Genomic DNA, 23,290 nt, shown 5'->3' on the forward strand with positions numbered 1-23,290 from the left:
GTATTTTTCATGCCGGGTCCAAGCCTCCTCATATCGGGACTGCCGGCCCCCCCGCTATTGCTTGCTTGGAGCAGTCTCCATAGCCCGAATCAGCAGCGCCTGAATATTATGATCCACCTCTCTTTTGTTATCCCACGTGAATGGGTATCCCGAGAATCCCAAGTCCACTAAGCCGCAGTCGGCCAAGCAGTCGCGGAAATCCTCCATCTGTTGGAAGCTCCTGTTATTACCTCCTTGTTGATCCGTGAGAAACAATACTTCATTAAAATCTCCTGCATAGAGCCAAGGGAGATCATCTTGCGCTCGCAAATACCGCAATTTTTCCCATGATCGCATGCGCAACTCTGTCCTGGGTTCACCATAGAAACCAGTAAACCTGCAAGTTTTCCCTTCCATCGTGAGTTCCGCGTCGATAAAATACTGACACCATGGCCGGATCGTCGCTTTGATGTTATCCCTCCACCACAGAGCTAGTCCCCCACTACTCCCCTGGCTAGGGACTGCCATTCCACACCTGAACCCCAAGCTCCACCTTAGTTTCTCCATAGCCGCCACACTCTTCTTAGTTTCACATAAGAAGACCGCCCCTGGGTTGTGAGACCGAATCAAGTCCCGTAGTTCACCCACTGTCGAGGCCAACCCCAAACCCCGACAGTTCCAGGCCAGGATATTCATTGTGTTCGACGGCCCTGCTCCGCAGGGTCCGCCGCTATATCTTTGTCCTCCGAGATACGATCAAACACTGAAGACGTCTTGCGCCTTGTATCACGAATGAAAGCATCATGAGTAATCTGTCTATCTGGGTCATCCTTTGCTACCCAAAGCTGCTTCGGCCTCCTCTTCCTATTATCATCCTCTCTCGGTCTCCTTGAGGAACTCTTTGGGATTGGGCGATATTCCTGTCTCGGCTTCCTAACATAGCACCCCTTCCTCCTTTCTGTTGTTCCTCCAAGACCCGATGTTGAGATACCCTCCATTCTCCTCCCCGATTCGTCAACAGGAAAAGCATTGGGGGGAGTACGCTGACCCCTCACCACCCTACTCATCTCGTCGGTAGGAACCCTCTCTCTCTGTCTGTGCTGTTCGACCAACTTGCCTCTCATCACCTCCTCCCTCCTTTGCTCCAGATTGACACGTTGGTCCCCCTCATGCTGCTCCTTAGCTATACCTTTGCTCTTAAGTGGGTTCCTCCCATCTGTCTCCCCAGGTCTATACTCCTCGCCAGTGCGGGAATCACCTATACACGAAAATTCTGAGTGCAGATTACGCTTAGTAGGGAGATCACGCACCCTGTTCATCCGATGGGCGAACTGATCGTTATCTCCTTGTCTCCCATTGCCCATACTATTATTACTTCCACCACCTCCTCCCTCTGAGCCACCTTTTGATCCACCATGCTTATCTGACGATGCCCGAAGCCATCCTCCCCACTGCGATGACGAGTCCACCGGTGGGGCGCAGACACCATTAACATGTACCAATCTACCACACTCAAAGCAAAAATGTGGAACCTTCTCATAGTGGGAATCGAACCAAAGCTTACTCTTCTCCTCCCGCGAAGATTTCAGGAAAAAACCTCTCACCAGTGGCTCAAACACAGATATCTGGGCACGAACCCTAAGGTGTTGCCCTTTAGCTTTTCCTTCCTCATCAACGTCCACCCTCACCACCTTCCCCAGCCAGTTGCCCAAGGCATTCCCAAACTCCTCCGTCCTTTTGTCCGGTGGGAGATCATGCACCTGAACCCATATCTCCACAGTATCGAAAACCATCTCCGAAGGCCTGGTGCCCCCATCATATTCCTTGACAATCAAAACGCTGAAATCAAACTGCCATGGGCCATTGTGCAGAACATGTCTCCAATCTCCTTCGCTACCAAAGTGCACCTCAAAGACGTTCTTACCCAGATCTCGAAACCTAGCCATCTTATGAACCCCCCACGCCCTTTGCATGGTTCTCTCCATGACCGTCAGATTAAGCGACCGCGATGAGCATGATTTTCCCACCACCGCCCATCTTTCTTTCGTCGTGCTTCGAGGTTCCGGTGCCGAGAAAAGCAAACCCTCTGCCTCCTTGTCCAAGAGAACCATATTACCCATCCGAGCGGACAGACTAGTAGCCGGATCCGGAGTTTTGCTCTCCACGGGGGACTTTGAAGACCCCCTGTTAGCAGGATCGACCGTCTTGCTCGTCGGTGTCACCACCTTCGAAGCCAGCGCAGTAGCTTTTGTCTGCGGAGTTGCTGCAGTCCTCCTCGACATCGTCTTCGCCTGATCTCCTCCCCGCGAAGACGAAGCCCGCCGGTCAAACGTCCAGGGTAGCGCCGTCGCTGCCCCGTAGGTCACCGGATCCACACCACCCCCGCCGTCAAAACCCTAAACCCAGCGGAGGGAGGGAATCGCCGCGCAATCGCCTCCCAATCGCCGAAGCGTTTTTTCCGCGTGGTGGACCCCTTATCTCTTCGTTAATATCAATATGATGTATGGGCTTGCTCTATTAGAGATGCATTTTTTTTTTTAGAAATGCAGTTGTTACATATCACGACCGCGCTAGGGGGGCAAAAAATTTCACCGGGCCCGCCACGCTGGCCTCCACGAATCGCAACACCGCTCCACCCCTAGAGACCCTAACCTAGAACATTCCATAATTCCATCCCAATTCTTTCAAATTTTACACACATCTAACAGGATACCCCAAATCTTCCTTCCAATTCTCCTTCCTCCCTCCCTCCCAGGCGCAGGCGCAGGCGCAGGCAGAGGGCGAGCGCCCCAGCCAGCCGCGCGGCCGCCTGCGACTGGCGGCGCCGCCCGTGCTCCGATGGTCGGGATGTACCAGAAGCAGCTCCTCGACGCCCCTTTCGCCCTAAACGGCCACTGCGCTGACCAGCCACGCCACGCGCCGCCCGCCGCCGCCGCCGCTCCCCCCTCGCCGTGTCCGCCCAACCCCTCCTCCTCCGCCTCCTCCTCAGGCGTTGCCGCCTCGCCGCAGGGGCAGGCAGATGGCGCCGGCGAGCCGCGTCGGCTTTTCCAGGCGCTCGTCGGGGGGATCCTGCAGCGCAGGTCCGGAGGCGGCAACGGCGTGGCTGTGGATCTGGAGGCGCTGGTGTCGTGGGCGCGGGAGGCCGCCGTGGATCCCTGCGCGAAGCGGCCGGCGGACAGGCCGAGGAAGCGGCAGGTGCTGGCGTTGCGGCGCGCGCGCTACCTCAGGATGGAGGACGTGACGGACCAGGCCGAGCTCCCCAGCTTCTCCAAGGTGAGGACGAAGTCGCAAACCCCTATGGTCGTGAGTCGCGATCTGCTGCTGATTTGTCGAGGTAGCCGTCGATTGGGTGGGTGGACTGTCGTTTACCATGTTGCGTTGGGACATTTCTCCGGCTGCTTCGCATGGGTGGGACATTTCTGCATCTACTAGGATTTTGTCACTATATGTCATTCCTCTCCGTAACCTATTGCCCGTATCGCTAGGCTTGTTTCTCTAGGAGTGCATTTGTAAATGGAGTCCCGGGTTATGGAATGGGCGAATGGCAGTTGACTGGTGTCCCGTTTCAAGCAAACAGAATCTCAGCAACCATGTACTAAATGGAGTCCCAGGGCATGGAATGCCAATTGACGAGTGTCCTGTTTCAAGCCAAGAGAATCTCAGGCACCGCAGAGCAACCACGTACCGTTGAGCCTTTCCCAAACAATGGAAGATCCTGATTGGGGAAATCCTGCTTGTGTCTGTATCTCAGCTGGTGACTCAGGCTGCGGTTGGCATTGCACGGTCAATTATGATACTCCTAATTGCGTTTGTCTAACCGGATCTTTTTTCCTTCTATGGTTTTGCGAGCCAACCTTTTCCTCCTTCGGTGGCCTATGTAGATTTGTTCACAACAGATTATAAGCGCTCCATGATTCAGCAACTGGAAACTGAGCTTCGTAACTCATAAGTCAGGGAAGCTTATAAGAACCGAGGAACGGCGAGCATGGCAGTCACACAAAAACTTGTTGCCTTCATTGAGGATGGTTCCATTAGATAATAATTTAGTAGGTTGATTATTCATCTCATATTGTTTTACATGCTGTCGGCACTTTTCTCGTGTTCCTGTTACATTCCATGACCATTAATCTCATTAATAAATGAGGTCTCCTTACAAAGAGGACGTGAGAATTCAGAGAATAGCTCGATCAACATGGAGTAAGAGAAGGGCATGGTGGTAATATTAGGCTATTCCCAAGGTCTTGCACCCGTGGCTAAACAACCTATATTTTTGAAGAACAGAACATCCAGAACATTAAGTTTCATGCCTCGAGTCCCATTCACCAAAATTATATAATTTCAAGTTCTTTTAGTCACAGTTAATGTATTAATTTGTTAGCCCATCAAAACTACCTATATTTATGCCAGGATGGAAACTAAGCTTGAAAAATTACACTTTGAAGAGTTCCTAGTGAGAATGTTAATGACATGTGAGATTTTATATTAAGTGATGCATATCGGGGGATTGACAACATGCTTTTATTCAGTTGTGTGAGTATAGGTCTTAGGTGCTAGATTAAGGGACTGAAGGGAACTTGCTGAAATGGGTGTACAATAGACATGCATGTTCACAAATGGCCTGTATCCATAAAAAGGGCAGCTTGGTGCATGTAGCTCCCGCTTGCGCAGGGTCCAGGGAAGGGTCCCTATATCCATAACTAACAAAAGAGAAAAAACTCGACCAACCAGGATTAGCCCTTGGTGACATTTTTTAAGAAGGCGAGCACCAACCCGACGGAGGGTTGATCCTGGAACGCGGATCCTCGGGCTGCGAGCATTTCAGTCTGCTCTAGCTAGCCAACTGGTTGACGCGATTAATGTGCACTCTTTCCTTTAATAATGATGCTTAATTAATTTTTTAAATGAAGGCTCCTTTCTAAGTGAAAAATATATATCTAGAATCTGGACTAATGTGCACTATTTTCTTTGGTGTTTTAATTTTATATTCTCCTGTATTCACTGTATTTTACCTGACATTTAAAAAAACTATCCTGGATTATCATTTTGGAAACCTAAACTTGTGTTTTATGTCATATCGAACGGTCATGGCTTTCTCCATGTAAAAGTAGTGAAAAACCTTTCAAAGTGTATTTTGGCAGAAACATCTATTAGTCTGTCCTACTTTGCATAAAGCTGACAGCGGTACGTAGTTCCCATGAGACAAGCTTCTAAATCTAGGCTGGTACGACCACTCGGCCGATATATCGTTATTGGTGGTGTACCGATACAGATATAACATATCATTTCGTAAACACTCCCTCCGATCCGTATTACTTGTCTTAGATTTGTCTAGATATGATACATGTAACACTAAAACGTGTCTAGATACATTGGTGTTACATACATCCATGTCTAGACAAATCCAAGACAAGTAATATGGACGGAGGGAGTATCGTTCTTACGCATATCAGCCATATAGACTGGTATATTAACCGATATGGCTCATATTTGACCCGATATGTCCACCGATATAGACCAATATGTAAATGACAAAGGTTCTTTCTAGAAATAATGTTGAACATGAAATTGGTATTTACAACTTCATAAATTATAAAAAGTCACACAATGTTTTGTAAATGCGCATATGGTGAAGTCCTCCCCACTTGTGCCAAGAGGTCCTGGGTTCGAACCAGCCCCTCTGCATTGCACTTCGCTGGGGTAAGACTAGGTTCCTATAATCCCTCCCCAGACCTCACCTTGTGTGGGAGCTTCTATGCACTGGGTCTATCCTTTAATATTTTGTAAATACGCATATATGAGTTTTTATGTTAGAATAAGTTTTTTGAGAGTAATTATTGGTTTATTCCTGATTTACAGTACTAGTTAATAAACTTGGAATCATATATTTGTAACTCAAACACTGATATTTGTCATTTTATTATTATTAAAAAAGGCATGTCTAAATAAGAATGAAAAAAAACCCGATCAGATATGTTTCTTCCTATATAACTGCATATCGTCTGGTATATCACCGATATCTGACATCCAATTTACCAAAATCTAACTGATATGAACCCGGTAGCCGATATTTTGAAACTTGCTGTCAGATAGAGGACCTGGAGAAGTGCTGACTGTATGATTATTTAATGTTTGGGCGAAAAGTGGCGATGGTAGTCATGATGTCCTGCATGCAGTGGCGGAGCCAGGAATTTTCTCCCGGGTATTCTTGTAATTTTTTTTGCCTGAGCAATATAATAAAACAACAAATGTGCATTATGATGGTAACATCAATGATTTGGTGACCATATATCAATAATAATAGCAAAATATCATTGTGGCAATATCTCTAACAATAAATATAATAGGTATGACTCGATGACCATACATCGATGCCACAAAAGTATCATTGTGCCATTGTGGCAATATCAATGACTCGATGACCATATACATAAATAATAGTAGCAATTTTTTTTGGCCAAAGCAATATAATAGAACAAAAAATATGGATGTAGAAGTTGTTTTTCTTGCCTTAACTTGAAGATCTGCCCCCCATTTCAAGTATGCCCACATGCTTCTTCTTCATCTACATCTACATCACACAAACAAAGTAGAAATCAGTGGCAATGACAATGTGGCATGAACTGAATGGACAAATATTTACAATTTATATAAAAAAAGTAGCAATCAGTGGCAATGTGGCATGGACTGATGGACAATTGTACAAACAATTACAATTTATCGAAGAACAAAGTAGCAATCATTCTGTCACAGATCAGTGGCTTCTAGCAGTGGAAATTTACAAAAAAAAGCTTCAGATTTGTTTAAAAAACAAAGGGAAATTACCTTGGGAATTTGTAAATGGATGCAATACCGGATGGACTGGATGGCTTCTCCTTCTAGCCTGGCGGCTGGCGGACTGATGCGGCAACTGTCGATGGCGACGGAGGCCCGCAGCGGCGCAACCCCGGACGGACCACAACCACGGAGGTCGTTGGCGGACTAGGAAGGGGAGGGCCGGAGGGGAGGGGAAGGCCGGTCGGGAGGGAGATGGCCGGAGGGGCAGAGAGCTTGCCTTCGTCCGTCGGACCTCGCTTGCGCCGGAGCCGTCGACAGTCAACTAGGTTTGGTGATTTGCATCGAGGGAGGAAGAGTGGCTGCCGTCTCGTGCGTGGCCTTTTTTTGCAGGGAAACAGAGCAAAGAGCGCGTGGCTGGATGGGCTGTTCTAGCGGGCTCCACTGTATAACACGTATAGTTAATTTTTTTGGGCCCAAATTCTTTGGTATTCCATGGAATGCCGAGGAATACCCCTGGCGCCGCCACTGCCTGCATGGCCGCAAGATGTGCATCCTACATGTTACTGGGAAGAACAACCTACAAGGCATAGTGACAGATCCAAAATGCTTAAAATTAGAGAACCATGGTGATGTTGACTCTCTAGAGAGAGAATCATCTGCAACTTGTGTTCTATTTTCCTTAGTAAGAAAGATTTTTCGAAGTGCATGATTAATATTTTTATAAAATGGAAGCACAGTGCAACTTTCAGTTATTTGCTCCTATATCATGTCCGAAATGCGCAAACAATAGGCATTACCGAATGGAGTACTTTGAAACAATTCACTGGATTTTGTTCATAGTCCAAACTCCAATTGAAAGAATGTGGATACACCTGAGCTATGATTACCTTATTTTCTTATCTGAAAAGGATAGCGTCCTGTGAAACCTGTGTTATGGTCTCCTCTCCTCATCTGAACAAAAACAGAGGGTTAGCTGTTTCTATCTGCTTGGCAAATTTGTACTCCCTCTTTTCCATAATGTAGTGCATATAGATTTTTTGAAAAGTCAACTTTGCAAACTTTGACCAAGTTCAGGGTGAAAGCTAATTATATCTACAATATCAGATAATATAAAATAAGGAAAATACTCCCTCTGTTCCTAAATATAAGTCTTTATAGAAATTCCAATATAGACTACATACAGAGCAAAATGAGTGAATCTACACACTAAAATACGTCTATATACATTTGTATGTAGTCCGTATTGAAATCTCTGAAAGGACTTATATTATTTAGAAACGGATCGAGTACATCTTATGATGAATCTAATTATATGTGTTTGGGATTCTAGATGTAAATGTTTTCCTCCACATACTTGGTCCAAGTTTATGAGGTTTGACTTATCAAAAGAATCTATATGCACTACTCCCTCCGTTCCTAAATATAAGTCTTTTTTAGAGATTTTATTAACTGATTACATAAGGATCAAAATGAATGAGTCTACACTCTAAAGTATGTCTATATACATCCGTATGTAGTCTTCTAGTAAAACCTCTTAAAAGACTTATATTTAGGAACGGAGGGAGTACATTATGGAAGAGAGGGAGTATCTATGAATACTCGAATGTAGCACCCCTGCTTTTAGTCCCACACGGCCAGTTACGAGTCACACTTGCAGAGAAGCCTTCTGGGTGCAAGACATATCATTTCTGGGCTGTTGTGGGCCTGTTACCCTATTTGGGCCGTAGGGTGTTCCACAAAGCATCTTCAGTGTTTAGTTTGTATAATTTCCTCCCACTGTCTGACAATTTGTCAATGTTTGCTTGCTTATTTTTATTGTCAATTTCCTCACTATATTTCGTTTATTCTGCTTTCCATTTTGTTTTGTGCTTTCTGAAACAATTATCTATTTCTTAATCTTCTGGAAATTGTTGCATTTTTCATCTTTCAGAAAAGGAAGTACAGAACTAACAACCAATCAGAAAGACAAAGGAAAGGGTCAACCCCAACAAGGAAATCCGAGAGGCTAGCTAGGAGAATGGTACTCATGACATCAGTGCTTCTGACGCAAAGGAAAAAGATTGGAGTAGGTGAGCAGTTTCAGGCAGAGATACCTGACTGGACTGGACCCCCTTCAGACACAGAGCTTTCTTGTTACAGGAATGACCCGAACATCTCAAAGATGCTAGGAAGCAGAACTTGGCCACCTGAAGGTTATGTCTTACAGACAAATATGGTGGTAGCTGGTCAGGGAAGGCCTGAATCATGTTATTGCCCATATCCAGGATCCTTCTTTTGCAGAGAACATCACATCAACACCGCAAGGGATCGGTTAAGGTCTGAAATTGGTCAAGTTTTCATGGAATGGAAATTTGATTTGATGGGCGAGCAGGTTTCTAAGATGTGGAGTATTGAGGAGCAACTAAAGTTTAATGCACTTGAGCAGTTGATTCCTGTGATGGAAAATAAGAGTTTTTGGGCGATAGCGGCAAAACATTTTGCCTCGAAGACCAGAGTGGACTTGGTGCAGTACTACCTCAATGTTTTCCTCATGAGAAGAGTTTCAAACCAGTGCAGGCTGAGTCTGCTGGAGATTGATAGTGATGAGGATGAAGCAGAGGAAGAGGATGATGAAGATCAATCTGATGGCTCCAATTCGTCCCACAGGTACGGCTCTACACATGCCCCCATATGTTTGTGTAAGCAGGTGTAGCATCCTGCTTCGCCATTTTCTTATTAAATCATGTAGTGCATATATTGGAATTCACCGCTCTGTTTCTCTTATGCACTGATGTTAGCTGCAAGAGTAGACTAAACAGCTCCTTTTGAACGTCTAACACTAGCTGGTAAGAACGATATTGATTTTTGCTAACCTTTACATTTTACTTCAGGGCCCAGGATGTCCAAGAGGTGAAGAAGATCTTTTGAATCCGCTGACAGCTACTTGGCATGCTTTTCTGCATGTGCACATGTTTTGATGTGCTGAGACACTCATCACCTTGAGTGATCGATCCTTCAGTCGTTCGCTTAGACCTAGCCCTCCGTTCTGTGCAGAAACTCATGCGAATTGCACACCATTTTCATTATCAATGCTTGCGTCATGGCAGCGGGCAAGCCAATCAGTTGTAGCTTGATGCTCAAAGAGCTCATCTGGTCTGAATGTTTTCCCGTGTACAGGAAAAATGAAATACAGATCTAAAGACTAAAGGGGGGTAGAAAACAAATGGTCATTGATTTCGTTTCTTTATTGAGAGTCGAGACTTGAGAGGGTCAAGGTAAGGTGTGTAAACCAAAACCCAAAAGCCATTTGACACTCTTACCTGGCAAGATGTTTGGCAACTGTGTTTTTATTACCCAGTTTGATAGAGCCGTTTCTGGTGTTGTCATGTACTAGTACCTATGTTCCTTTTGTGAAATACCCACCATCTGCTGGTTTAGATATTCGTTTTACTTCCTAATTACTAACAGAGGTTACACTTCACCGAAGGCCTTGTACAATGCAGGGTGTTTAGAAAATAAATCATCTTTTTCTTAAGCACGTGTGCTTTTTTTTAAAGGGCGGGCGCTTAATTAGACACCCTTCCCCTTGAGATAGACATTGATGCTTAAGAAAAATTTGGTTTGTTTTACTAAGTACCTGGCATCATTCAAGAAATTACTATATTGAACAAGAAATTATTTTTATTTTACAGTTTGCTAAAATTATGGACTACACTATAAATCTGACGTCAGGAGATTTATTGACGACCATGGCAAATCAAATGCTTTTATGGCAAATTATGTTCTTCAAGGACGGCAAGTTTAGTCGACGAGCATGAAAAATCTGCTTTAATTCATTTTTTGTTGAAAAATTACCGTGCTTGTAAACTAAATTTATCATCATTGCATCAAACATAAACTGCCATGAAAAATGTCAAATCTTTAGTGTTTCCGAAAAGTACATACACGGCATAGGCAAAGGCAAGAGTCATTACAGAAAAAAAAAAAGGGGGTTACACACCCCATTTTTTTTTCGAACTGAAAACACTACTCGAAATCTAATCTTTGTAGAATTGTAAAGTTGCAACCAATATTATGTCTTGCGCAAGTTGCCACGAGAAGCGCACGCACGTACCACCGTACACACCCGGGCCGATCGATCCGGTGCTGCACTGCTGCTCCATCGTCGGCTCGTCCCGGCACCAGCATGGCCACACAACCCACGAACGGTCGTCTTCCCGCGCTCTATCTTCTCCGGCGCCACGCTGGCCCCCGGGCTTATCTGGTCCAGTCGTGCATCCACCGCGCGTGATCCGTTCCTCCCAAATCCCCCAGCCGGCGCCGCAACGTAAAGACGTAGAACAGCTCCCACAATCCCAAGCTCCGTAGCCTCCCTCCTCGTCAGCGCCGGCCAAGACCACGCACCGCCAGCAGCAATGGAGACCGTCGCGGCCGCCGGCTACGCGCGCGGGGCCGCCACGCGCTCCCCGGCCTGCTGCGCCGCCATGTCCTTCTCGCAGTCCTACAGGCCCAAGGTGCGCGAGAGCTACACATGCTGCCAAGACACTCCTCCTCCTTTTTCCTGACGCCCGACTGGTAATGTGACGGCAGGCTGCCAGGCCGGCGACCTCGTTCTACGGCGAGTCGCTGCGGGCGAACACGGCGAGGACGTCGTTCCCGGCGGGGAGGCAGTCCAAGGCGGCGAGCCGCGCGGCGCTCACCACCCGGTGCGCTATCGGCGACAGCCTGGTTCGTGCCGTGCACGCACCCGTCACCACTACATAGGAGTATGCTATAGCTAGCCCCCTGCATGCGCAGCTCACGGCGTCTGTACATTTTTGTGCGTATATGCGTGTGTGGTGGCAGGAGGAGTTCCTGACCAAGGCGACGCCGGACAAGAACCTCATCAGGCTGCTGATCTGCATGGGGGAGGCGATGAGGACGATCGCCTTCAAGGTCAGGACGGCGTCCTGCGGCGGCACCGCCTGCGTCAACTCCTTCGGCGACGAGCAGCTCGCCGTCGACATGCTCGCCGACAAGCTCCTATTCGAGGTGAGAGCGAGAGCGCCTTTTCTCGATCTGCGCGTCTCGTCCCGTCACGGTTTCTCACTTGGCTCATGCATGTATATATGCATAGGCGCTGGAGTACTCCCATGTGTGCAAGTACGCGTGCTCTGAGGAAGTCCCCGAGCTGCAGGACATGGGTGGCCCCGTCGAAGGTACACAACCATTTCTTGTTACACGTCAAAGCTCAAAGCTCGATGAGATGATTTTAAGGGGGGTGGCGATCACCTTAATCCTGTATCCTCGACAGAACACATGCCAATGCCATCCCCGTGCCTGAATAATATAGAGTAGCACGCACTGTAGCACCGGACAGTGTTCAGTGCGACTGAACATAGCATATGTTCCCGCTCGCACCTTCAGAGCACCGTAGCAACGAAACAACATATTTACCACTCCTTGTAACCATCGTGTCTCCTTGGGTTCTTGTCATAGATGCTACAGTGTCCTAATTTGATAGAGCGATACGAACTATCCACTCACCAGCGGGTACATGTTTCCCGTCTCGTGTCGTCTGGCAGGCGGATTCAGTGTGGCGTTCGATCCCCTTGATGGTTCCAGCATCGTGGACACCAATTTCACCGTGGGAACCATCTTCGGCGTGTGGCCCGGCGACAAGCTGACGGGCGTCACCGGCGGAGACCAGGTTGCTGCCGCCATGGGCATCTACGGCCCTCGCACCACCTTCGTCGTCGCCCTCAAGGACTGCCCCGGGACGCATGAATTCCTTCTTCTCGACGAAGGTTTTTTTTTCTTCTCTTCTGAATCAAGTGCCCAATGGAGCTTCTGTAAATAAATGTAACAGTGCTATTAATCCAAGGTCTATTGCAAATGCTGCAGGTAAATGGCAGCATGTCAAGGACACCACAAGCATTGGAGAAGGGAAGATGTTCTCCCCTGGCAATCTGAGGGCCACATTTGACAACCCTGATTACGACAAGGTAGTACTCTGCACAGCTCTAAATTGATGTAGGGACAGTTGTAATCAGAATGTAACAAGTGGAAAATGCACCTTGTGTCAGCTTGTTAACTACTACGTCAAGGAAAAGTACACGCTGCGTTACACCGGAGGAATGGTCCCTGACGTCAACCAGGTACATACATCAACAGCTCTTCACTTATCACAACTCACAAGTCATATTATTTACTTACATACCTCAGAAACCACAGAAGTTATTCAGATCCAGCCTTAAAAACATACTCTATGTATCTGTAAAATCGCTGGTATGCATGGAACACTGAAATGCCATGACACTAGTTCTTCAGTACCGTGCCTATGATCTGATTGGTGATCACCAATAGTGCCTGTTCGACCCAGCATCGAACAACGCCATGATCGATCTGTCACGTCAATCCTACTACTGCTGCACCTTTCGCGCCAGAGCTGGACGACAATCTTTGCGTCGAGGCAATGTAGCTTTTCCGGGAACAAGAATTTGGTTGGGTGCTCTCCCCAGTGAGTGCCACGAACTGTTGTTCCACCGCGCTGCCCATGCATGCTCTCGACCACTGAGCCTGCACCAGCGTCTGCTTTAAGCAAGGCCATGGCCATGGCCATGCATGCTGTCGATCGACCGGCACGGCGCGTCCTGGCGCACGAACTTTGCTTCCGTATACACTCCATTGCATGCATGCATGCAGAGATAAACCCAATTTCTGTTTTAGCATTGTGCACGCGTGAGAAGGAATGGATGTTTGATGATGGTGCATGCAGATCATCGTGAAGGAGAAGGGCATATTCACGAACGTGACGTCGCCGACGGCCAAGGCGAAGCTGCGGCTGCTGTTCGAGGTGGCGCCGCTGGGGTTCTTGATAGAGAAGGCCGGCGGGCACAGCAGCGACGGCAAGCAGTCGGTGCTGGACAAGGTGATCACCGTCCTCGACGAGCGGACCCAGGTGGCCTACGGCTCCAAGAATGAGATCATCCGCTTCGAGGAGACCCTCTACGGCTCCTCCAGACTCGCCGCCAGCGCCACCGTCGGCGCCACCGCCTGATAATCATCCCACCTTCTTTTTTTTTTTTTCCTTCAACCTGAAGGTTAAAACAAGCTGTCCGTTATAGAGTCTGAAGCATGCTGTTGTTGTTGTTGTTGTCTTGTGATGATGCGAACTGGTAATAGAGCGGGCGGGCGGACGGCCGGGCTTGCGTACGTCTGCCGCCCTTGTCTCCACTGCGAGGTGATTGTCCTACACAGTTGTGCGTTTGTGCATGGCAACACTTGTGTCATCGGATGTCTGCGTGTCTAAGCCAAGCAGGCAACGCGATCTCCGTCCCTGCACCTTTGCTTTGCTCTGCTCAGTCACAGGGCTGACTGCCACGCAACAGCCCCGATGTCTCCACGTGCAACAGTCCAAGGTATGGGGGTGCAACACAAGAGAGTAACAATGCCATAAACATTCTGCTGTTTCCTGAGAAAGCAGTCTGTCTGAAACCCGCCCACCCCGACCAACCGCGCAGATCGATCCCTGCAAGCCCGAGGCCACAATCCTGACCGCTGATCCTGTTGCTACGTAAGTACCACGGCCGTCCAATTTTTTTAAACCTTTTCGGGTACCACAGTAGGGTGCATGCATGACGTGACGCAAAGGGCATGCACGTCCCTCGCATGGCATGCAGCCACACGGGCTTGGCCGCGTGCGAGCGCTGTGGGCAGCGGTCGGAATTCATCTGATCGAGCATCGAGGATTAATAACGAATGGTCCAAGTCGAGCGTGGTGAAAAGGAGGCCGCCAGGACGGAAGGAGGAAGCTTGGATGGATGGCATTGGCATGTGATGGCTGATTGCGCAATCGAGCGGGTGCAGGCCGTGCATGGCCAGAGCGTGCCTGCCGCCAGCCGTGGCGGCAGCCTAGAGCAGGGCGGCAGGGGGTCGCGTCTAGTGCACGTAGGAATATGGCGCGCCTCCCTCGGTGTCTCCCACCGGCTAGCTAGGCCAGAGCTACGATCGACCGGAACACATGCAGGCGCGGCTAGTTTCAGTGTTTTCATCTTTTTACAAAACCCGACCGGGACTTAATCCCGGTTTTTTTTTCAGGATCTGATTTTTCTTCTTCTAACTTCGGTGTCGATAATAGTAGAGTAACTTATCCACGTCACCACAACACAATCCTAAGGCTCGAGGTAGCCTATGTAACCCCACCGTCAAGGTGTTTAATGGTAAAATGCATACGAACACTGTGTTTTGTACTTAGATTTCTTCCGTTTTGTATTACAAAGCAATCAACCGCTACAACCAACGATAGGTGCTGGGACGGAAGCAGCACAACAAACTGAAACATAAACTGATGCTACAACCAACGATAGGTGCTGATGCTTTCATGAGTCTTTCATACCACACAAGCCCAACGATAGGTGCTGATGCTTTCTGGAGTCTTTCATACTCACTCCGTCTCAAAATAAGTGTCTTAACCTTAATACAACTTTGTACTAGAGCTAGTATAAAGTTGAGACAGTTATTTTGAGACGGAGGGAGTACCACACAAGCTACAAGCCATATTACGCCGGCCCTGACATCATTAGTTGGCAATGAGTGCAGGGCAAGCCTCCATAGGGCCTCAACGGCAGGTAGCTATATCCTATCTTCATCGACCCGATCATAGGAAAAAATTCGAAATGTTTTCAAACCGAGTGAGATCTCGCTCAGCTCTGGCAAAAGCGTCAAAACACTGAAATTGTCCGGTATCTGCGTTCCGGCAGCGGGCGATGGAGGTGACGGGCCGCCGTCATCGTCACCCCGTCATGGAAAAAGGCCGGGCGCCCTACCCGCGGTAGGAGCAGGGGGAGACCGCGCCAGCAGCAAGCGTCCGGCCGGCTCCACGGTCAAAACGTACCTCCCATGCATATTCCATCTCGGCCCCGGGGCTTGTTTGTTTCCTCGCCGTCTCGAGACATCGTCGGGTACCCCGTCCCTCCCGGCGACGGGACGGGTGCCGGCTCGCCGTGTGCCTTTGCTTTGCTAGCAGCTTCACGCCGGCCCGCGCGCGCTGCACAGTTGCTTTGTCGCTGCCTGCCGTCGCTAGCGCCCACCGTGGCTGTGGTAGTACTAGGCGTAGGCGGCTTAGCTAGTTCGTGGTTAACGTTGGACGGACGGGTTTCGCTGGTGCAAGATTAGTCATCGGAGGGAAATGAAGGAGGGCAGTAGCACGGAAGCAGGGTCCCTGACATGGTTGGGAAGCTTTGTCTCCTGCTCGATTAGTTTGAACTTTACTACTGCATTACAGGTGGCGCGTCGATCGCGTCCTGCTCGATTAGTTTGAACTTTACTACTGCATTACAGGTGGCGCGTCGATCGCGTCTGCGGCCATGTGCTTGAGTGCGGATCCACCGTCTTGATTCTGTCAGACGATTACTTAATGGACTTGATTACGGCTGACAGTGTCCAGATTACGCCCTCAGAAGCTCCTGGGACGTCTGCTCCTTCGATTTTTCTATAATAAAAGAGGCCTAAACCCTCCGATTTCATATGGATAAACAGAAGTCTGGTTACATCAAGCTAAACTGAACTAAATTACTAGAAGATCCGAATTCTAGAAGTTCTACCTCATGTACAATACTGGGTTGCGGAAAACCTCTGCACACGATCACGAGTCGTGCAAGATTCGAAACATGAGGCTAGTTTGAAACTGGAACTGGAAACCACCACAACACTAACAGAGAAGCCAAACTACTAACACCCAAATGAGCTCCCAGGCTACTAAGATGAAGATACCATCAGCTGCAGGGCAGAAGCGCAACAACAAGAGCAAGTAGTAAACCAGAGTTAGCCACCAATCTGAAGGACTCCAGGGCTCAACCCCGGTATACTTCACTTGCCCTTGCCCCTTTATGTGTAAAATGGACCAATCGATGACCCAAGAACACATTAGCTTAATCATAGTCATAGAATTAGACACAAATTGCATCTACAATTATACTCCCTCGTCCGGAAATATTTGTCATACAATAGCGACCCGACTCCAATTGAGTCAAGCCTCTGTGTACTTGTGTCATCCCTAGATCGATATGCTCGAACACACAATACATCAATGTATATATATCAAAATACAATCACATGTAAAATAACGTAAAACTGATATATACCTCGTGAGTCTCAACGGAAATTGTCAAACGGGAGTGGGGTCCCATCAGCACCAACGTCGGATTGAGTGTAGACCGTAATCCTAAATCGTAACTCTTACTCGTCATAGAAAAATTGTGCAACATGATAGGTTGAAGTCATGTAGGTCAGTACATCGTAACCGGGGACACGACTCATCAATTAGATTGATACTCTGGAGAGGTTGCACACTTTTTTCCACAAGACCCGATCACCTCCTTGATCGGAAGATCGAGACATAGTCTTTCGAAAGCATTCCCTCTAACCCACGGATAGACCGATACACCTACATCATCTACATCTGCTAGCCTATTCCGAAAGAGGTCACACCATCTACTCAACTAAGCCAGAGCCCATATTGGCATGTGGCTGCACACGAAAACTTATAGCCATGAAACTACGTTTGAAAAAGTTCGACCGAGGCCAACCAGCTTAAAAGATTGGCGCGGAAGAGCACGGAAGTGCTTGTTGAGGAGGAGGATACCCCCAAAGCCACTCAAGCGCGGGTGGCCGAGGTGGAGGCTTACCTTTTTTCTGTTGAAATGAAATGGGTCTCCCCCGCCCCAACTTTATTAAAGCCAAGTCAAAGTAAAAGCGACGAAACTTTTAAACAACTCTCAGCGGCTGCCAAAGTAGGTGCGACAAACCAAACCATAGGGTCCAAATTCTACCCCTGTTACATCAACTTGGTGTTAACAGAAATAATCCATCAACACACCAAAACTACACCTTCCCTACCAGAATCTTTTAACATACCAGGTTATCCTAAGCAATTCGCCTCTTCGATGATCCAAAAGCCTTAAGCACCGAAGAACAGGAGCATCCTGGACGCCCGAGCATAGAATTTTCCACTACCTGATCATAGCACACTACTTCACCATTTTCGCCCCTACAAAACAAAGTCATTTCGTAGAAGCCATAAGCTCCATAGGGTAGCAGAAGTAGCAATATGGAGAGCCGCTCGAGATTTTTTTTGTTTCCGGAACAACTAGTTCATGAAAGGAAGCAGGTACAAGAATACCACATGCACAACAATTATTGACCAAATCTCTCTAGAAGCAACACACTCAAAAAACAAATGTTGAATGGATTGATGCTCACTACAAAACACACACGTCACGTCATCCACATGTCTTCTCTTAGCTAGGTTATCTCTAGTGATACATCTGTTATAGAAAGCTAGCCACATGAAAAATGGATGTTAGGTGGCAATTTAATCTTCCAAATAGGATCTTTAATATTAGAATATATGCCCCCAAAGTGAATCAATTTGTAAAATGATTTCAGAGTGTAATGACCATAAGGTTCTAGGGTCCAAACAGGAATGTCAACAACAGTAGAAAGGGTATAAGATTTAATTAGACTCTCCTAACTTCCACCCGACTGGTGGTTAGCAATAGATCCGCATGATTCCTTGAGTACCTGATCGCTATCATCCCATGCTCGCTTGCATTTTTTTTCCTTCTCTCAAAAGCCGTAGTGAATCGCTAGTGTTTTTACTTCTGGTTTTCCGCTGCATAATATGAAAAGAAAATAAAGGTGTTTGAAACAGGATTCGAACCCAGGTCTTTGCGATAGCTATTGAGCCTAATAACCAACTAAACTATCTTTTGTTGTTGTCTAAGCAATGTTATTTGAACCTTCCTTATTTTTGCCGTATCAGAAAAAATAATAAAGATTGGCGTGGTAACTTTGGCATGACCAGCGTGATAAATATAGTATAAGCAACATGATAACTATACCATGATGAGGCTTGTAAGTACAGCACGAAAATGTTAAAGCAACCAAGAAATTACCGGTGAAATGTTTCAAAAACTTTTTCCCCTTCGATGAAAGAAACCATGGTGTTCAAACGTAAGATATTCGGTCTGTGATGCATAAAATTGTCACAAATTTACATGAAAGTTATCGGATGAGTTATGTTTCAATGTTTTTTCCTCGAAGTCAAAGTTAACATGGTGGTTGAAAGTAAGTTATAAGGTCATCGATGCACAAATGACCATGCTATTTACACAGAAGTTACGGAGGCATGTTTCAGTAACCTTTTTCCCATGGGTAAAAAGTTATCAATGTGTTGTATGTAAGTTATCGAGTGTGTGGTGCGTAAATTACCATGATATTTGCACTAGGTTATTAGGGGACATTTCTAGAACTTTTTGCCCAAGGCAAAAAGTTATCAGTTTGTTTACATGTAAGGTATGAGGTTAGTTGTCCGTAAGTTATCATCTTATTTACACTAAAGTTACCACGGGTATATTTCAACACCTTTTTCACCTCGGATGGTCAAAAAACGGTATTTTATTTGAACTTGTCAGAAGCTAAGTAGTGGGTGAGTTGGCTAGTGTGTTAAGATCTCAATATTGAAGTTTTGAGTTCAATTCTCAGCTTTAGCATGCTTTTTTAGGTTAAAAAGCTACAAGTATGGAAAGTGCGAGCATCAAGATTTGTTTCCAACATCTTTTTCTCCAGCTCAAAAAGTTATCATGGTGTTTCTGTGTTAGCTATCATATTTTGATGCGTATATCACCATGCTATTAACATAGAAGTTATCACGGGTGAGTCTTCAACAACTTTTTTTTCGAGGTCAAAGTTATCATGATGTTTGTACCTAAGTTATCAGGTTTGTGATGTGTACATTATCATGCTATTTAGATATAAGTTATTGTCTAGCTTGTATCATGTGGGTGGGGGCCGTGGGAGCTGCGTGGTGCCGCATTGGGAGCGGATCGAACGGGGGCGTCCGAAGACTCCCCGGACCAGGAAGGAAAACGCGGGACAGGCAAAATCGGCGGCTGGTGGTCGCGGCCGCCGGTGATGAAGGAGGGGAGAGGTGGGGAGGGAAGGGGACACACCATATCTGGCCGAGCAATGCCTTCCACGCAAGGAGCTGGTGCGAGTAGAACATCCCGTCCGCAGCCGCCGCACGGAGGTCGGAGAAGGGAAGGGGAAGGCGACGCCGCGCTGCGGAGGGGGAGCACGAGAAGGGGGTGATGATAAGGGAAGGGAGGGGTGTTGGAAATATGCCCTAGAGGCAATAATAAATTGGTTATTATTATATTTCTTTATTCATAATAAATTGTTGAGAGGTATGAGACCTCCGACAAGATTCTTTGTCTACAAAGTAAGGGAGAAAAGATCAATCGTTGAGCATGTGCTCAGATTGTCTTAGTTCTACAATCGTTTGAATTGAGTGGGACTTAATCTTCGAGATGAGATAATGATGGTTCTCCAAGGTCACTGCCATCAAGCTACTAGAGCTTCGTGATGAACTACAACATATCAAGGATAGATATGATGATCCTTGAGCTATTCGGGATGTCTGACATCGCGAAAGTAGAAATCAAATAGGAGCATCAATTGTTGATGGTTAGTAAAAACCACTAGTTTCAAGAAGGGCAAGGGCAATAAGGGATACTTCATGAAACAACAAACCAGTTGCTGCTGTAGTGAAGAAACCCAAGGTTGAACCCAAACCCGAGACTAAGTGCTACTGTTATGAGGGGAACGGACACTGAGGCGGAACTACCCTAGATACTTGGTAGATGAGAAGGCTGGCAAAGTCGACAAACGTATATTGGATATACCTGATATTGATGTGTACCTTACTAGTACTCCTAGTAGCACTAGGGTATTAGATACTGGTTCAGTTGCTAAGTGTTAGTAACTCGAAAATATAGGTACGGATTAAATGGATACTAGCAAGGGTGAAGTCACGATGTGTGTTGGAAGTAATTCTAAGGTTGATGTGATCAAACATCGCACACTCCCTCTACCACCGGGATTAGTGTTAAACCTAAATAATTGTTATTTGGTGTTTGCGTTGAGCATGAACATGATTAGATGGTGTTTATTGCAATACAATTATTCATTTAAACAAAATAATGGTTATTCTATTTTCTTGAATAAATACCTTTAATGGTTTATTGAATCTCAATCGTAGTGCTACACATGTTCATAATATTGAGGCCAAAAGATACAAAGTAGTAGTGATAGTACCACTTACTTGTGGCACTGCCGCTTGAGCCATGTTGGTATAAAATGCATGAAGAACCTCCATGCTGATGGATCTTTGTACTCACTCATTTTTGAAACGTTTGAGATATGGTCTATTGGTATAAACGCATGAAGAAACTCCATGGAGATGGATCGTTTGGACTCACTTGATTTTGAATCACTTGAGACATGCAAATCATACCACATGGGCAAGATGACCGAAGGCCTCGTTTTCCAGTGAGATGGAACTAGAAAGTAACTTATTGGAAGTAGTATTTGGATGTATGCGGTCCAATGAGTGCTGAGGCACACAGTGGATATCATTATGTTCTTACTTCACAGATGATTTGAGTAGATACTAGTGTATTGGCTTGATGAAACACACGTCTGAATTATTAAAAGGTTCAAGTAGTTTCAAAGTGAAGTTGAAGATCGTCGTGACAAGAGGGTAACATGTCTACGATATGATCATTGAGATGAATATCCGAGTTGCGAGTTTGGTACACAATTAAGACAAATGTGAAAATTGTTTCACATCTCATGCCACCTAGAACACCATAGTGTGATGGTGTGTCCAAACGTCATAACCGCGCCCTATTTGATATGGTGCATGCTATGATGTCTCTTATCGAATTACCACTATCGTTTATGGGTTATGCATTAGAGACAACCACATTCACTTTAAATAGGGCACCACGTATTTCTGTTGAGATGACACTAGATGAATTATGGTTTGGAGAAACCTAGGCTGTCATTTCTTAAAAGTTTGGAGTTGCGACGCTTATGTGGAAAAGTTTCAGCGTGATAAGCTCGAACCCAAAGCGGATAAAAGCATCTTCATAGGACACCCAAAACAGTTGGGTATATCTCCTATCTCAGATCCGGAAGCAAAGTGTTTGTTTCTAGAAACGGGTCCTTTCTCGAGGAAAAGTTTCTCTCGAAAGAATTGAGTGGGAGGGTGGTGGAACTTGATGAGGTTATTTAACCGTCACTTCAACCAGTGTGTAGCAGGGCGCGGGAAGTTGTTCGTGTGGCGCCTACGCCAATTGAAGAGGAAACTGATGATAAGTGATCATTAAGCTTCAGATCAAGTTACTACAAACCTCGTAGGTCGACAAGGTCGCCTACTGCTACAGAGTGGTACGGTAACCCTGTCTTGGAGGTCATGTTGTTGAACAACAATGAAGCTACGAGCTATGGAGAAGCGATGGTGGGCTCGGATTCCGGCAATTGGCTGGAGGCCATGAAATCCGAGAGAGGATCCGTGTATAAAAACAAAGTGTAGACTTTGGAAGAACTACTTGATGGTCATAAGACTATTAAGTACATATGGATCTCTAAAAGGAAGACAGCCGATGATGGTGAAAAGTCACCATTAAGAAAAGCTCGACTTGTCGCAAAGATGTTTCCAACAAGTTAAAGAGTTGACTATGATGAGACTTTCTCACTCGTAGCGATGCTAAAAGTCTGTTGGAATTATGTTAGCAGTTTTTGCATTATTTATGAAATATTGCACACAGGATGTCAAAACATTGTTTCCTCGACGGTTTCCTTGAGGAAAGGTTGTATGTGATACAACCAGAAGGTTTTGTCGATCCTAAGGATGCTAACAAGTATACAAGCTCCAGCGATCCTTCTATGGACTGGAGCAAGCATCTCGGAGTTGGAATATACGCTTTGTTGAGATGATCAAGGCTTTTGGGCTTATACAAGGTTTATGAGAAACTTGTATTTCCAAAGAAGTGAGTGGGAGCACTATTAAATTTCTGAAAAGTATATGTAGTTGACATATTGTTGATCGGAAGTAATGTAGAATTTCTGGAAAGCATAAAGGGTTGTTTGAATGGAGTTTTTCAAAGGAAAACCTGGATAGAGCTACTGGAACATTGAGCATCAAGATCTATAGAGATAGATCAAAACGCTAAATAGAACTTTCAATGAAATGCATGTCTTGACAAGTTTTGAAGGAGTTCAAAATAGATCAGCAAAGAAGGAGTTCTTGCCTGTATTGTAAGGTGTGAATTTGAGTAAGACTCAAAGCGTGACCACGGCAGAAGAAAGAGAAAGGATGAAAGTCGTCCCATATGCCTTAGCCGTAGGCTCTATAGTATGCTATACTGTGTACCGCACCTGATGTGTGCCTTGCCATGGATCTGTCAAGGGGTACAGAAGTGATCCAGGAATGGATTACTAGGCAGCGGTCAAAAGCTATCCTTAGTAATTAGTGGACTAAGGAAATTTTCTCGATTATGGAGGTGATTAAAGAGTTCGTCGTAAAGGGTTACGTCGATGCAAGCTTTAACACTAATCCAAATAACTTTGAGTAGTAAACCGAATTCGTATAGTAGAGCAGTCATTTGAAATAGTTCCAAATGGTGCGTGGTAGCAGCATCTATAGGATGACATAGAGATTTGTAAAGCACAC

The 23,290-nt window shown here is 46.2% G+C and overlaps 2 protein-coding genes across 2 annotated transcripts; both read left to right on the forward strand.

Annotated features, from left to right (window-relative positions):
* Positions 1-2,778: 2,778 nt before the first annotated feature.
* Positions 2,779-10,173, forward strand: LOC123444872. The gene is made up of 3 exons (XM_045121742.1): positions 2,779-3,252; positions 8,684-9,399; positions 9,624-10,173. The coding sequence occupies exons 1-3, from the start codon at positions 2,818-2,820 to the stop codon at positions 9,658-9,660; spliced, it is 1,188 nt and encodes a 395-aa protein (XP_044977677.1). The 5' UTR covers positions 2,779-2,817; the 3' UTR covers positions 9,661-10,173.
* An 827-nt stretch (positions 10,174-11,000) lies between these two features.
* LOC123444873 (sedoheptulose-1,7-bisphosphatase, chloroplastic) lies at positions 11,001-13,947 on the forward strand. The gene is made up of 8 exons (XM_045121743.1): positions 11,001-11,246; positions 11,323-11,460; positions 11,578-11,763; positions 11,849-11,930; positions 12,297-12,518; positions 12,616-12,716; positions 12,798-12,869; positions 13,490-13,947. The coding sequence occupies exons 1-8, from the start codon at positions 11,148-11,150 to the stop codon at positions 13,769-13,771; spliced, it is 1,182 nt and encodes a 393-aa protein (XP_044977678.1). The 5' UTR covers positions 11,001-11,147; the 3' UTR covers positions 13,772-13,947.
* Positions 13,948-23,290: the final 9,343 nt, after the last annotated feature.

Source organism: Hordeum vulgare, chromosome 3H (assembly GCF_904849725.1).
Source record: "Hordeum vulgare subsp. vulgare chromosome 3H, MorexV3_pseudomolecules_assembly, whole genome shotgun sequence".
Classification (NCBI taxonomy): domain Eukaryota; kingdom Viridiplantae; phylum Streptophyta; class Magnoliopsida; order Poales; family Poaceae; genus Hordeum; species Hordeum vulgare.